Source organism: Leptodactylus fuscus, chromosome 8 (assembly GCF_031893055.1).
Source record: "Leptodactylus fuscus isolate aLepFus1 chromosome 8, aLepFus1.hap2, whole genome shotgun sequence".
Taxonomy (NCBI): domain Eukaryota; kingdom Metazoa; phylum Chordata; class Amphibia; order Anura; family Leptodactylidae; genus Leptodactylus; species Leptodactylus fuscus.
The window spans coordinates 3,269,617-3,287,209 of record NC_134272.1 but is presented as its reverse complement, the minus strand read 5'-3'; the positions used below and the strand labels follow the sequence as shown (position 1 = coordinate 3,287,209).

The following is a 17,593-nucleotide window of genomic DNA, read 5'->3' as shown; positions in this document are numbered from 1 at the left end:
ACCGCCAATAATAGAAGTCATTCCTCTCTGGTTATTAAAAGGGCTACCGGCTGGATATCTCCTCAATAACAGGGCTCTGAATGGCAGTAAGTGGACCTCCAATTCTACCCAGTGGTCTCATTAAGGCCGACTAAAGGTAGCGATTCCACTCCTGTTCTAACCTCACCCCTGCCTCCGGCTACATGAGAACCTTAACACCTGACGCTTTTCAGAGCACTAGCTAGGCCATTATGCCTGCACTTATCATCAGAGGTGACACAGGGGCGTGGGGAAGTGGTCCAGCTATCACACTGATAATAGACGAAATTGTGTGCCAAAATTCCACCTTCTGGCTCCCCCAGCGTCAATAAATCACTAATTGGCTTTAGTTTTTTCTTTGGGGGGGGTCTTGATGTTGTCCAAGTCTTCACTAACCAGACACTGGGGGTTAGTTGTACTTTGTTGCCCAGTGCGTTCTAGTTGTTACTCACATATTGGGACGCTGTTGTTCTCGTCTTTTCTTCTTTATTGACGGTACGTTCCTCCTAGGCAGGCTGTACTCACCTATTTTCTTTTTCTCTTTAAGATTTGACAAGCCAATTGTCTGTCTTCTCCATAATGCTGATCTCAATAATTGGAATGTATTGGTGCATGGAGGACACGGGCGGACACAGATCTCATCCATGTGTTGTTTTTTCCACAGTCCCGTACATATACGTGTTTATGTTCGTGTAGCCCTCGGCCGGGTTCACACAGTGCATTTTTATGGCGTTTTGGTTGCTTTTTCAATCCAACCATCTTAAGACCTGTTTGCATCTTAATACCTAGTACATTTTTCTCCACATTTCCCCTGTAAATATTTAGCTATTACATTGAACACTTTGGTTTAACCTTCTTGTGACAGCGACGCTTAACATGGGGAAAATGAAGAAAAAAGATGGCAAGAAGTCGGATAAATTATCTGTGGAAGCCGCTGAAGATGTCAGTTCTAAGCTGTCTTCTGTGTCTGTCACTCCTTCTGAGGAACACGAGTCGCCATCTTTGAAGCCCGCTGATGATGAGCCTGTGGTAGTGGAAGAGCCGCCTGCCCCGGTGCCCACTTCAGAGGTCTATGAGGAACCACTTCTAGCTCAACTCATTGTGGAAAAGTAAGTCCAATATTCTTCAGACTTTCTTATTCTTTTCTAATGAAACTAGGAAAATAACAAGAGGTCTGGGATTCAGGCAGTGGCCAAGTAGCCGGCAGCTGGGGGGCTTGATGAAGGAATGGTGACCCCACAAGTGGAACTCCGTAGTCCGTATCCCCCGTATCTGTACATTCAGTTTGCTAACCTATAGACAACTCCCATGAGATCCAAAAAAAGAGCCTCCTGTCCGCCAGTCCCCACATAGCAGGCAGCATTTCTTCCCGCCATTAGTACTTTGTCCATCCTGATGTCCTAGTTTTAGGTTTGTGTCTTATTTCACAGGTATGAAGGAAATCTGGTGAATGCTTTGTACGAGGGAGAAGGAGTTGCCTACTATAAAGATGGGAATATTTACCAGGTGAGCTCCTCTCCATACACCTCTCCATACACCTCATCACATGCAACATTAGTCTAATATTTCACATTTGTTACTTCAAGGGAATGTTTTCAGAGGGTTTTATGCATGGCAAAGGAGTGTACACATGGACCGATGGGCTGAAATATGAGGTAAGGCAGCAATGCTGATGTAGAATTGGATGTATATATATATATATATATATATATATATATATACAGTCCTATGAAAAAGTTTGGGCACCCCTATTAATCTTAATCATTTTTAGTTCTAAATATTTTGGTGTTTGCAACAGCCATTTCAGTTTGATATATCTAATAACTGATGGACACAGTAATATTTCAGGATTGAAATGAGGTTTATTGTACTAACAGAAAATGCGCAATATGCATTAAACCAAAATTTGACCGGTGCAAAAGTATGGGCACCCTTATCATTTTATTGATTTGAATTCCCCTAACTACTTTTTACTGACTTACTGAAGCACAAAATTGGTTTTGTAACCTCAGTGAGCTTTGAACTTCATAGCCAGGTGTATCCAATCATAAGAAAAGGTATTTAAGGTGGCCAATTGCAAGTTGTTCTACTATTTGAATCTCCTCTGAAGAGTGGCATCATGGGCTACTCAAAACAACTCTCAAATGATCTGAAAACAAAGATTGTTCCACATAGTTGTTCAGGGGAAGGATACAAAAAGCTGTCTCAGAGATTTAACCTGTCAGTTTCCACTGTGAGGAACATAGTAAGGAAATGGAAGACCACAGGGACAGTTCTTGTTAAGCCCAGAAGTGGCAGGCCAAGAAAAATATCAGAAAGGCAGAGAAGAAGAATGGTGAGAACAGTCAAGGACAATCCACAGACACCTCCAAAGAGCTGCAGCATCATCTTGCTGCAGATGGTGTCACTGTGCATCGGTAACAATACAGCGCACTTTGCACAAATAGAAGCTGTATGGGAGAGTGATGAGAAAGAAGCCGTTTCTGCACGTACGCCACAAATAGAGTTGCCTGAGGTATGAAAAAGCACATTTGGACAAGGCAGCTTCATTTTGGAAACAAAAATTGAGTTGTTTGGTTATAAAAAAAGGCGTTATGCATGGCGTCCAAAAAGAAACAGCATTCCAAGAAAAACACATGCTACCCACTGTAAAATTTGGTGGAGGTTCCATCATGCTTTGGGGCTGTGTGGCCAATGCCGGCATCGGGAATCTTGTTAAAGTTGAGAGTCGCATGGATTCCACTCAGTATCAGCAGATTCTTGAGAATAATGTTCAAGAATCAGTGACGAAGTTGAAGTTACGCCGGGGATGGATATTTCAGCAAGACAATGATCCAAAACACCGCTCCAAATCCTCAGGCATTCATGCAGAGGAACAATTACAATGTTCTGGAATGGCCATCCCAGTCCCCAGACCTGAATATCATTGAACATCTGTGGGATGATTTGAAGCGGGCTGTCCATGCTCGGCGACCATCTAACTTAACTGAACTTGAATTGTTTGTCCAAAATACCTTTATCCAGGATCCAGGAACTGATTAAAAGCTACAGGAAGCGACTAGAAGCTGTTATCTTTGCAAAAGGAGGATCTACTAAATATTAATGTCACTTTTCTGTTGAGGTGCCCATACTTTTGCACCGGTCAAATTTTGGTTTAATGCATATTGCGCATTTTCTGTTAGTACAATAAACCTCATTTCAATCCTGAAATATTACTGTGTCCATCAGTTATTAGATATATCAAACTGAAATGGCTGCTGCAAACACCAAAATATTTAGAACTAAAAATGATTAAGATTAATAGGGGTGCCCAAACTTTTTCATAGGACTGTATCTTATAGGATATTCCCTGCTTGGCAAATCACTGCCAAAATGCAGCTTCCAGCTTCACACGGGACAATTGGGTCCATGAGATATGGATTAGATTCAGTATTTCCCAAGCTTGGACCTGGACTCCCAGCATCATAGTCACTTCAGATGTTAGGCGTCCTCGCTTCTCTGCCGTCTCTGTCCTGAATTCATGATTGCAGGATGTCTCACGGTCAGGATTTATGAGTACTTATTCCCACTTTATCAGCAATTTGCCAAGATAAGAATAATCATTTTACATCTGCATTAGGAAGACATTGCCTCTCTACCACCTTAATTAAAGGGATTGTCACACCAGAGGGGGGTTACAAAAAACCCCAAAAACCCCTTGTATATGGCCCTTTTTATTCCGTGGAATTTTATATAAGACACACACCTTGTCTAATATCCTCAAGCAATCCAGGCACCTAGAACTGGTGTAAATGATGATAAATCTGCCAACCCCTCCCCCGCACCCCGACACCTTTTTGACTGTGAAAAAAAACATTTGTGCAGAAAAAAACGTATAAATGGTGTTTTAAAAGTTTTTTTCCTGACAGTTTTCCAGCGTAAGAAAGTTTCCCCTTGTGTGTTTGGACTTCAGTAATTGGCTATAGATCAGTATAACATCTGAATATTTTGTTTGTTGACCCCTAAAAGTTTGTAAAATGGCAACTAAAATTCTGCCTAATCCTGTGCGTGAATCCAGGCTTTGTGCATGTTTTAGGTCCGTTGAGTATATGCTCCGGTTTCTCATCATTTGTCTTTTTTATTTTAGGGGGAATTTTTCATGAACTTTCCAATGGGTCATGGCGTCTATACCTGGCCTGATGGTAGCCGCTACGAAGGTCAGGTGTACAAGGCCATCAGGCATGAAAGTGGCGTCCACACTTCTAGTGATCAACAGGTTTCATATGCAGGAGAATGGCACATGGGCAAGCGTCATGGAAGGGTAAATTGTCGATGTCCATTATCCACTGATATCATCATTTCGGTGATTCTGTATTATAGACCATGAGTTATCATTGTAGGGGGCCATTTATTACAACGCCGAAGGAACATCCTGGTATGAAGGGGAGTGGATTCACAACAGGAAGGAGGGGTGGGGAGCGCAGAGGTACGTACCCTACCAATAACTAGTGTCAGTGCATGAGGATGTCCACAGCTACTAAGAAAGCAGGCAGCCCCAACGAAGCTGTGCAGGGAGCCATATTGGTTATCATTCAGCTTTCCAACAGATGAAACTGAATATAATCTGACTGCATGAAATTTTATGCAGTTTTAGTGATGTGCACTTCTTTACATTAAAAGTTTTATTGACTTTTTGCAATAGAGATAAAGCAACAGAAACAACAATAATAAATGGGATGTGGGGAGGGAAAGATAAGGGGATGTAGGGAAGCCACAGGGGGTGATATACTGGTTCTGGTTACAGTAACCTATCTATCTGCAGGACTGGGGTGATATGCTGGTTCTGGTGACAGTAACCTATCTATCTGCAGGACTGGGGTGATATGCTGGTTCTGGTGACAGTAACCTATCTATCTGCAGGGCTGGGGTGATATACTGGATCTGGTGACAGTAACCTATCTATCTGCAGGGCTGGGGTGATATACTGGATCTGGTGACAGTAACCTATCTATCTGCAGGGCTGGAGTGATATGCTGGTTCTGGTGACAGTAACCTATCTATCTGCAGGGCTGGGGTGATATGCTGGTACTGGTGACAGTAACCTATCTATCTGCAGGGCTGGGGTGATATGCTGGTTCTGGTGACAGTAACCTATCTATCTGCAGGGCTGGGGTGATATGCTGGTACTGGTGACAGTAACCTATCTATCTGCAGGGCGGGGGTGATATGCTGGTTCTGGTGACAGTAACCTATCTATCTGCAGGGCTGGGGTGATATGCCGGTTCTGGTGACAGTAACCTATCTATCTGCAGGGCTGGGGTGATATGCTGGTTCTGGTGACAGTAACCTATCTATCTGCAGGGCTGGGGTGATATACTGGGTCTGGTGACAGTAACCTATCTATCTGCAGGGCTGGGGTGATATACTGGGTCTGGTGACAGTAACCTATCTATCTGCAGCGCTGGGGTGATATGCTGGATCTGGTGACAGTAACCTATCTATCTGCAGGGCTGGGGTGATATGCTGGTGACAGTAACCTATCTATCTGCAGGGCTGGGGTGATATGCTGGTACTGGTGACAGTAACCTATCTATCTGCAGGGCTGGGGTGATATGCTGGTACTGGTGACAGTAACCTATCTATCTGCAGGGCTGGGGTGATATGCTGGGTCTGGTGACAGTAACCTATCTATCTGCGGGACTGGGGTGATATGATGGGCCTGGTGACAGTAACCTATCTATCTGCAGGGCTGGGGTGATATGCTGGGTCTGGTGACAGTAACCTATCTATCTGCGGGACTGGGGTGATATGATGGGCCTGGTGACAGTAACCTATCTATCTGCGGGACTGGGGTGATATGCTGGGTCTGGTGACAGTAACCTATCTATCTGCAGGGCTGGGGTGATATGCTGGTTCTGGTGACAGTAACCTATCTATCTGCAGGGCTGGGGTGATATGCTGGGTCTGGTGACAGTAACCTATCTATCTGCAGGGCTGGGGTGATATGCTGGTACTGGTGACAGTAACCTATCTATCTGCAGGGCTGGGGTGATATGCTGGTTCTGGTGACAGTAACCTATCTATCTGCAGGGCTGGGGTGATATGCTGGTTCTGGTGACAGTAACCTATCTATCTGCAGGGCTGGGGTGATATGCTGGGTCTGGTGACAGTAACCTATCTATCTGCAGGGCTGGGGTGATATGCTGGTCCTGGTGACAGTAACCTATCTATCTGCGGGACTGGGGTGATATGATGGGCCTGGTGACAGTAACCTATCTATCTGCAGGACTGGGGAGATATGCTGGTTCTGGTGACAGTAACCTATCTATCTGCAGGGCTGGGGTGATATACTGGGTCTGGTGACAGTAACCTATCTATCTGTGGGTCACTCTCTCTTAAGTCCTGATCACTTTTTAGAAAATGGCACTAAATAACAACAAGCTGAACAGCTAGCTTTGGAATTTTCTTTCTGGCAAAATCCAGAATTCCATCCTGAATAGAAGGAAAGATTTTCCATTTTATTTGGATCCAACATTTTTCGGATTTTCTATAACGAGGCCTCCCTTAGACTGACCTGTGTATTGCCAATGCTGATCCTGGAACTCGTCCAGCACTCAGTGAGGTTTCTTATATGAGGTTTCCTTGGGTCTCTTTGCAATGTTTTCAGGTTTCCATCCGGTAACATCTATGAAGGACAGTGGCTAAATAATAAATTCCATGGCGAGGGCCGGATGAGATGGATCTCCGCCAATGAGGAATACACGGGGCAGTGGGTGCGCGGCGTGCAGGTACCGGCTTTTCCATTTCTCTGTATAAAGTTTTGATGATGATTTTGGTGCTTCACATGATCCCTTATCAGAGAGTAAAAGATAATCAATAGGAAAGGGAAAGGGAATACTCAGCCACCAGCAGCAGTATCTTATCAGAGAGTGACTGTCCTCACGCCAGCTCTTATCTCTGGAGTAAAGGGTTTCTCACTCTTAAGATTTTGGAGATCTTTCATTTCAAAAATTTGCTTGAAAACTTCCTCCATGGTACCCGGCGCAGAAAGCCAAGCCTGGGCCATAGCATAGAATGGGGCTGAGCAGTGTGAAGGGATTCTGCCACAGTTCTCAGGGAAGGTAAACAGTATCAGATCAGTGGCGGTCCAACATCCAGGCCCTGTGCAGATCAGCAGTTCCAGGGACGCCATACATGCATATGATTACTAATACAGACATATCGGGGGATGTGACACGCTCTCTTATTGATGGGCTACGGCCTGGAAATAGACAGAGATCCCAGAACACGGCCATCTTATATGTACTTACTCGTGTAAGATGTCACGTTGGCCTCTGGCTCTAGCACACGTCTTATTACTGCTCTTTCCTTTGTACAGAATGGCCTCGGCACTCACACCTGGTTCCTAAAGAGAGTCGCTGGCTCACAGTACTCCTTAAGAAACGAATACGTTGGGAACTTTGTCAATGGTGCGCGCCATGGCCAGGGCCAGTATTACTACGCCAATGGAGCCATGTATGACGGACAGTGGAAAAACAACAAAAAGCACGGCATGGTAAGAGAGGTCACATCATGGGACAGACACAGGACATGTAATAATATATCCGCTTACACTAGTGTTACTGACACATGTACGGCCTAGCCACAGGCTATAACACGCCAACATGCTTAAAGTATGGCATCTAGTACAAGTCTGCTTATCTTCCAGGATATAAGATCCCTCCCGGACATGTTCTGGTTTGTCATACGTCACGGTGACATTTATGGACGCTGAGACATCAGACAATACCATATACTGACCTCTGATAATTACCTATAGTGCACGATGGTGCCGGGGACTGGGCTACAATATCATTCATAGTTTGTCTTCACCTTTTTTTTTTTCTTAGGGCAAATTTATTTTTAAAAATGGAAGGATTTATATCGGTGAATTTGTGGAAGATCAGATTGCTGAATACCCCAATTTTAAGTATGACCGAGTGAATACACCAGATCTGAGTGGTATTCGTACTCACAGTCCTGTTTGTGGAGGTAAGGACGTGGCCCAGAGCCGTGGGACACATTACAAATATACTGACCCGAGAATGACACATCATGTACTACAATAATAGCAACGGGAGATGTCAAGGAAAACTTTACTTTTTGTAAGCTGTCACAATTGGCGTGACCCAAGTACAAATTTAAAGGGGCTTTCCAGGCTGAGGGCATTGCTGAGCCTGATGTCCTGCTCTCAGGAAAGGTTATCAGTACCTGATCAATGAGGGTCCAACATCCAGGTCTGCTGTTATTGAAGTGAATGGGGCTGTAGTACTGACCTAGAAGCTATATACAGTATATGGAGCCCAATACACTGGGACTGCAGCCCCCTCCCATACACTTGAATAACAGCAGAGCTGCTTCATATACGGCTTTGGGTGACCACATCAGGTGTGGATATTGACCCTGATCGATCTGATATTGATGACCTGCCTTGTGGATTGGTTATCTGCATCAGTTACCTTCACGTCCTAAACAACTCCCTTTACATAATAAATATTTTATTTGCACAAAAAAAGAAATGAAAGTGTAATAATAAACCAGTGATCTCTAATACATCAGACATATGTGATTATTCGTCAGAAAGGTCCTCATTGATCTCCGGGATTCCCAGCTTATCAGGGTCCTATATTGAGCTTGATATCGCGTCACTGCTGAACACCTACCCAGAGGAGGAACAATACGAAGAAAAGAAACAGGTTGGTGTCAGGAGTACTAGCAGGACCTATCTCTGGACATATCTCCCATGAATCTATATGTGTAAATGTAAGTACAGTAGGCATCATATAAGCTGGGACCTCGTAGTCTGGACATTTTGATAATTTGCAAGATCCATCCAATTGCAGTCCAATTGGCTTCCACGTCAGGACAGATTGCTCTTCGTTGCATTTGTAGAAGTTGGAGAATTTGGCTTTGATGTATAAATGGGTGACCATTGTAGGTGGAGTATGGCGTCCTCCGGAACCTCACCATGCTACGGAAGACGTACAAGTTGTACAGCAGCCTGGGCAATGAGAATTGCTTTGACAACGCCTTCCTTATGACCAAATTACAGTTCTGGAGATTTTTGAAAGACTGCATGTTCCACCACTACGGCCTGACACTTTGTGACATGGATCGGCTCTTGGCAGGTGAATAAGGCGGCCGATGTTTAGGATAGAAATGATTTATTGACAAGTCTTACAGCGCTGACGACCATCCCTAGATCTGTTGCCCCTCGCTGTGATGCTATTCCCAATACTATCTGTGTCCTCCCCTCATGCTGCCTTAGATCCACCAACATCTCTATTCTCGGCTGTGCGCCATCATTTATGGAGGGATTGGTTAACCATTGATGCTTCATGTCAGAATGCAGAATAGACATGGCTACTCTATATAATAGTATACAGTAAATGGGAGCCGTATCCCTAATTCTTCCATCTGAGGTCTTCATTGGGAGCTTTTCCCATGCATTAAGGCTCTATTCAGATAACTGAGTCAATTCCCCGAAAAACCGATGACCCAATCACATCAAACATGTGAGACGGTTCAGTAAAAAGGACACATTGTCCAATCTGTGAACAAAATAGAGCCTGTCCTGTTTTTTTCACAGATGCCACCTAAGCCAATAAACTCAGTCATCTCAATATGTCCTTAAGGAGGATCTTGGAAAATGAAGAAAGTAGCTGAGCTTATCTGAAAGACATGAATCTATGGATGTAAATTGAGGATATTCATCAATAACCCAACCCAAGTGCGATTTCCATGGTCTCAGCTCAGCTGTCTAGAGAGCCCACCGAATATTTGCACCTTACACACTATGGTAAGCCGTTGCCATTAATGTACCTTTTATGGGAAATGTTTTGTAACCTCCAGATCCCTCAGACCCTGAAGAAGTCCACTCTCCCTACGTGACCATGCTGCTGCGAACGTTCCTGACAAATCTTATCTACCTGGCTTATCACATCAGTCACGCTGACAGTCCGTGAGTTCTTTTTTCTTTATCATGATGCATCGGCACTAGAGAATGTTCCTCTTCTCAACCAAGGAGGTTTTATTTGCATATTCCTTATTTGCATGTTCATTATTTGCATAATCTTTATTTGTATATTCGTTATTTTTCTTATTCCTTACTTATGATGTGGCAAAATGACTAAAACTCTCCCTCCAATTATAACCAACTTTCCATAAACCAATAGGCCAAGCAAACATAATAAACCTTATTAGAGAAAAATGCTTCTTTCTCCATTGATCAGTCTCCTCCCTTTACCTCCTGCACTGATCGCTGACTCTGAATCCATACACATACAGGGAGATGGATTATGAGTCCACTAAGAGATGAGGTTACATCTGCAGCTCATAGAAATCTATGGAGGAGATAGAGAGATACACAGAGATGGTGCTGCAGCTTCTAGTAAGTGTTTTACCTCCCTCCAGTGATAGATTCTCATCTACACTGATCAGTATTGTGGTTAACTATCTTCAAGCTTCAGCAGGAAGAAGGAAGGACCTGGAATACACACCTAGGTATAGGTAACCATTACAGTCCAAACTACAAGGGAACATGAATGGCACGAGATCTAACAGGCTGAGCCGGAGGCTCTTTACAAAGGTGTTGGTGCCATTAACCAGTTAGATACCAGACAGAGATGCAGAGCAGGGATATTAGAGGGGTATTCGCATAGTTTACCCCATATCCATAGACCAGGGTTTTTTTCCTCCACAGTTTGAATGGAGCAGCAGATCCAAAATGTGCTGCAGCCGCTCCAGTCATTGCAGTGGAAACCACCAGCGATAGTTGAAGTACAGCCTAGTACATGAGTATATATTATATATACCCTCCAACTGTAAGACTTATAACATGTAGATTGGGTCGCAGAGCACGTATTTTATCACTTCTTTCCATTTTTCTCATTGCAGAGATAAGACGCCCTCCCTTGTTGACTGCTTTTCCAAAATCATGGCACAAAACCTCTCTCCCCATGCCGGCAGCATCAAAGGTCTGTGTCAGCGCCCAGTCCTGTAGGTTTTATTCCAGGAGTCGATCTCCTCTGATTTCGTCTTCTCTTTCGTTCTAGGTTACTTATTCAGCGACGCACAAAGGACAGAGCATGTAATGTCCTATGTTGATAAGTGCTGGGATATCTATAAGACGCACTGTAAGAAGAAGACGTCCTCGCCATATGAGCCCACCATGACCATGAGACATTTCATCTGGATGATGAGAGTAAATATCAGATATATCCTGAGCTATCTTATCTGCCATCTATCGCTGTGGACAGGACATCGTATACCATTACGTAGGAAGGAAGGTCTCATTCATCCTGCTGACAGCCTTGCTCGCCACTAGTCTATTCACATGGTAGCGGATGTCACCCATTGTCACTGCCGGTCCTGGACAAGTGGCTCAGGGAGTTTAGTTTCTCTAGAAAGAGCAGAAATCATGAAAACTGATTGTAAGAGACAGGCAGTGAATGCAGCCAGGGCTTCGGCTCTGTTCACATCTTGAGTTCTGTATAGTGGCTGGGCCCCGGTACTGCGCCTCGGCTTTTATTGACTTTAATGGTATCTGAGCTGCAATACCAGGACCCCACCACTACTCAGGGATCGGCGCTATCAGCTTACAGCACCATGTTGTATATAGTACAGGTGTCAGAAGGGACCCCATACAGCTGATCACATATATATATATATATGGCCTATCCTAAGGATAGCTCATAAAAACCTAAACCCTGAACCCCTTTAAATCTTGTTTTCTTTGGCAAAACCTAAGCTGGCATTTAAAGGAAACCTGTCACATGAAAAACACAGTACAGTCTGCAGACGGCAGGTTATAGAGCAGGAGCAGCGGAGAGGAGTGATATATAGGATTGTGGGAAAAGATTCAGAATAACTTGTCATTTATCCACTGATATCTCTGCTCCTTGTATACTGTAGAGTCCAGGAGGAGGAGCTAGGAGTGATTGACAGCCAGGACTATGAGTGTGCACACAGAGATAGCTGTCAGTCACTGATAGCTCCGCCTCCTGGACTCTATAGTATATAAGGTGCTATGTCGGGTGCTTTAATAGCTTTGAGTACCTGGTAAAGTACCGTCACACGTTGATTGTAATGCAACTGTAAATCGTGCCAGCCTAGTGTTCGTAAGGACTTTGGTTCGGTCTGTGGGTAAAGCTACCAATCACCTGGCCATAAACAACAACCTGCACCAAACATGTGGGCAAAGCTTCGGCTGCATCAGACACTACGCGTGGCCACAACCATTGGGCTGTATTATTGTAGATGTGACATGTTTGTGTTCCACACATAGGACCTAGGGGTCTTAAGTCACGAGCTCAGCATCTCCAAGATTGTGGACATTTTAGCTGAGGATGATCCAAGAGTGCGAGATGGAAATGAGATCAATCTGGAGCTAGAGGTAAGTGTTACCTGGTCATGGTGGCCAACACTCCAGAATTTGCTGGGATTGTCCTGATATTGTCCTAAAAATCCCAGAAAATTCACCGTGTTCTGGCCCGAAAAGATTAGGGAATTGTGTAAATCCTGATTCTGAAAAGGAGGGAAATCCTGGTGAGTAAAGACTGTGAGAGATGTGACCGACCTGAAGTGTGCAAGTATGGAAATACTGTACGCCATTCCCTATACTGTGCACATCATATACTGTGTACATCATATACTGCACGCCATTCCCTTATACTGTGCACATCATATACTGCACACCATTCCCTATACTGTGCACATCATATACTGCACATCATTCCCTATACTGTGCACATCATATACTGCACACCATTCCATATACTTTGCACATCATATACTGTATGCCGTTCCCTGTACTGTACGCTATTCCCTATACTGCACACCATTCCATATACTGTGCACATCATATACTGCACACCATTCCCTATACTGTGCACATCATATACTGTACGCAGTTCCCTATGCTGTACGCTATTCCCTATACTGTGCACATCATATACTGTATGCTATGCCCTATACTGTACGCTATTCCCTATACTATTCCATTCCACTCAGGCCAGTTTGGTAAGTTGTTTGGGCTGAGGTGTCTTGGCCCCTCTCCACCTACTTTCATAAGAAGCGTTAAGCAGGTACAGATGACAGTAGAGTATCTCATGTATTTTTGGGGCACAGAAGGCGAGTTTTCTGGGGTTGAGGGAATAGTAAATGTCATCCTCTGTTTTATTGCAGCTTACATTTCTGGAGTTCTTGGAGTCGCTGATCGGCTGCGCCATTACATATGTCACAGATGAACGTCTTCAAGAAGAGCGAGACGCACAGACCGTATCAGACGGCAGCGCCAGGTCAGATCTTACCAACCACCCCCCAGGCCTTCCAACCCCAGTAAGGATTGTACATTATATATATATATGATACAGAGGCCGTGGCCATGCCACACATATATATATAGTTACAATATGGACGTTCTTATTCTTGTCACTGCAGCGTATATCTGATTACTGGGCAGAAGAGAAGGAGCTGATCATTACCTTGAAAGCAAATGGCAAACCCAGTCCTCGGTTCCCGTTCCATACACCGAGTGAGTAAAACTTTAACCATAACTAAACCTTTGAACTACTTTTGATTTCCTTGGAACATTTGTATTATTAATAAATTATGTAATTCAGTGTATTAACACATTTTGGTTTCTTATTTTTTCCTTTATATTATTGAGATTCGTAGATTGCTATCACTAGGGAAGGTGAGGCTGGCGGGGTCATTTCGGATAGATCTCCTGCCTGACATAAGAAGGATGAGATTCTTGCTACAGCTAGAACTATGATTTTGTGTGACATGAAAGCAGAGAATCTCATCTTTCATATAACACCAAAAGTTTTCTCATGCCTGAGATGTTGGGTGACCCCGGCCTCAGCTTCCCTGTATTATACAAGAGCCCACACACCCAGATTACAGGGAAACGTGTATAAATCCTTCATCTCTTCAGTAACTTAGAGGTTTAGGATGAATCAGTAATAGTTAGTAGATTCTCATCCATCCAGCTTGACATTGAGCATGAAGATGTAGGTGATACAGATACTGAGGAAAGTGCAATGTCCGAAGACTCCTGGGCAGCTACTGTTAAAGGGATTTCCCGGGCGTGATAGATCCTATACTTATAGCCTATCCTGAGGTTCAGCCATAAAAAAAATTAGTCCAGACAACCCCTTTAAAGGGGCTCTATCAACAAAATGATGCTGTATGAGCCCCACATATGCCTGGGGCTATTCAGGCACCGCTAATCTTATTTTAACCCCCGTTTTAAAATAATACCCTAAAAATGACTATTCAGATGACACCTGTGCACTGTCTGACGCCATCTTGCTGTCATGCCTTCCTCTGTGTCTTCTTCCAGCAATGGCCTCCTGGGCTCGTTCTTCCCCGCCTTGATCTTCTTTTCTTCCGGAATGAAGAAGTTCGCGAGCGTACTGCGCATGGGGAGGGAGCGATACTGTGCACATGCGGGATTTGAACCCAACCCGCCGGAAGAACCGAAGATGAAGGCGGGGAAGAGCGAGCGCAGGAGGACGTCACTGGAAAACACAAAGGAAGGCGTGACAGCATGATGACCGCCCACCGTGCACAGGTATCATTTGAATAATCGTTTTTAGGGTATTATTTTAAAACAGATGGGGGGGGGGTAAAATAAGATTAGCGGAATAGCCTGAATAGCCCCAGGCATATGTGGGGCTCATACAGCATGATTCTGCTGATAGAGCCCTTTAAGGTGGTCTCTTCACTTCAGTCAATCCAAATTTGCAAGGGGCTGACCAAAAAGTGTTCTTCTAATGGAATCCCCAAGATGATCTTTTTTTTTCTCTGTGGGAATCAAAAGGTAAGTGTTAAAGGGAATGTCCCATTAAAGACACTTATCTCCTATCTACAGGATGGGGAATGAGTGTCACATTGCTGGTGGCCTGACCACTGAGACCCCCAGCAAGGAGGAGAATGGGGGGCTGAAACTGACTGACTGACGCTCTATTCACTGCTAAAATCACTGTCCCTTACTGCATCTATAACGTCCCTTACTGTAGCTATACTGTCTTTACTGTATCTATAACGTCCCTTACTGTATCTATACCGTCCTTACTGTATCTATACCGTCTTTACTGTATCTATACCTCCCTTACTGTATCTATACCGTCTTTACTGTATCTATACCGTCTTTACTGTATCTATACCTTCCCTTACTGTATCTATACCGTCCCTTACTGTATCTATACCGTCTTTACTGTATCTATACCTTCCCTTACTGTATCTATATCGTTTTTACTGTATCTATACCTTCCCTTACTGTATCTATACCTCCCTTACTGTATCTATACTGTCTTTACTGTATCTATACCGTCCCTTACTGTATCTATACCGTCTTTACTGTATCTATTCCTCCCTTACTGTATCTATACCATCCTTATTGTATCTATATTGTCCCTTACTGTATCTATACCTTCCCTTACTGTATCTATACCTCCCTTACTGTATCTATACCGTCCTTATTGTATCTATATTGTCCCTTACTGTATCTATACCTTCCCTTACTGTATCTATACCTCCCTTACTGTATCTATACCGTCCTTATTGTATCTATATTGTCCCTTACTGCATCTATACCGTCCTTATTGTATCTATACCATCCTTATTGTATCTATATTGTCCCTTACTGTATCTATACCGTCCCTTACTGTATCTATATTGTCCCTTACTGTATCTATACCGTCCCTTACTGTATCTATACCGTCCTTATTGTATCTATATTGTCCCTTACTGCATCTATACCGTCCTTATTGTATCTATACCGTCCCTTACTGTATCTTACCATTCCTTACGGTTTCCTTACCGTACTGTTCATCCGGTCCTTTGCGGTGCAGCCATATTTTTCTTGCATTGTGAAGCGAAACAGCCACATATCAGATTAATAAACCTGACACCTCTTACTCTGCACGGAGATCTTACAGGTTATGCAGTAATTGTAGTTTTTCACTAGGCGGCAGTATAACCTCACTAATATTTTAGATGATCTATCTTCTTAAAGGGAATGTGAGATCAGAAAATAGTTTAGTTTTTATGCTCATTCTATTTCTTAGGAATTTTTAGCAGCCTATTTTAATTTGACATGTTTTGAAATATTTCTTAAAGACTGACCACTAAGCCTAACAATATCTTGATGCTTTCTGTTCTGTGCTGTACGCTATACGGCCACTTTTCAGCTGCCATACTATTATCATCACACGGGGTATTACAATAGAAGATAACACCTTTATTACAGGACTCACAGTAGGTGAAGGTCATAGGTCATCCCCTCCCCCTCCCTGTGCAGCTCACAGAGCATGCCTAATAAGCCAATGTGGCTGCCGTAAAGCATATCTCTAGATGCTGTTAATAGCAGCTCAGACAAGATGGCCGCCCCATAAACATGTCCAGAAAATGGAATAAAAAATCATCTACAATAAATAGAATGGATAAGTCTAGAAGCCGCCCTGTCACAGGACACATCAGATCACAGGTCTCTGCCGGATTGTCTATGCACCAGATTATTGGACTCTCATCTATTATTGTATTTGCAGAGAAGTCTCCGAAGACGATCCCGGCACAGAAGCGGCTCCTCCAGATCGACGTCTTTTTCCAGAAAGTCTTTTTTCCAGCCTATGAGAAAGCAGAAGAGCTGAAGGCAGAAATCCCAAGAAACCGAGCGCGCCAGGCGGAGGAGGCCCGGACACAGCGGATCCGGGAGGAGGAAGAAGCGCGGTAAATACAAGGGCTGACTTACACCTATGGAGGTTTTCTATAGGTGTATATATAGCTATATATTACATTATATTGTAGACTAAAAGCTCTGAAGGCAGAAGAGGAGGCTAAAAGGATGGAGCAGATGGAGCTGGAGAAGGCCGCTGCCATGACGGAGGTGGTGCAGGTAGTGGAGGACCAGACCAATGACAGCGGACAGCGCCCCCCAATAGCCAAGGAAGAAGCGCCCATCCCCCCGTCTACTGCCAGTACTAAGGCATCGCCAGCAACAGGCAGAAAGAAGAAGAAGTAACCAGAGAAGTCCATCTTGTATCAGCAGCCGGGGAGGCGATCACTATGTAATATAATGCACCTTCACAATAAAAATAGGATATGTCAAAATGGGGGTCACACAGCTTTACCAGAATCCTGCATGGCAAACCTGTCCCGTTATGCAAGGATCTATATAGGACTCCAGTAAGGCTAGGTTCACACTGGCGTTCGGTTTCTATCTGCTTAAAAAGCGGTTACACGCGGAATCATCAGCCCCATTATAGCCTTTGGGGTCCGACAAAAACAGAGCACTCATACTGAGATACAGACGCAGATGTGCACCAAGCATAAGCGGCAGAATTCTACCGTCACATCTGTCCCATAGACGTCATGGATGGAAAAATCCTGCAAGGCCGAAACTTTAGTAATGTGATGTCAGGGAGAAGATGGCAGAGCCCTGGCGGAATCCATTATAGTCAGTGGGGATCCCCGGGGATTCATCTTTATGATATAAATTTGTTCTTCTTTTCTTACAATGGATCACAAGAACGGATTAAACAACACTGAT

At 44.0% G+C, this 17,593-nt stretch overlaps 1 protein-coding gene across 1 annotated transcript; it reads left to right on the top strand.

Annotated features, from left to right (window-relative positions):
- Positions 1-894: 894 nt before the first annotated feature.
- RSPH10B (radial spoke head 10 homolog B) lies at positions 895-17,065 on the top strand. The gene is made up of 18 exons (XM_075283876.1): positions 895-1,127; positions 1,449-1,524; positions 1,605-1,673; positions 4,145-4,318; positions 4,398-4,483; positions 6,665-6,785; positions 7,376-7,552; positions 7,887-8,028; positions 8,617-8,732; positions 8,975-9,164; positions 9,889-9,997; positions 10,933-11,012; positions 11,091-11,239; positions 12,323-12,430; positions 13,222-13,374; positions 13,477-13,570; positions 16,593-16,773; positions 16,852-17,065. The coding sequence occupies exons 1-18, from the start codon at positions 895-897 to the stop codon at positions 17,063-17,065; spliced, it is 2,472 nt and encodes an 823-aa protein (XP_075139977.1).
- Positions 17,066-17,593: the final 528 nt, after the last annotated feature.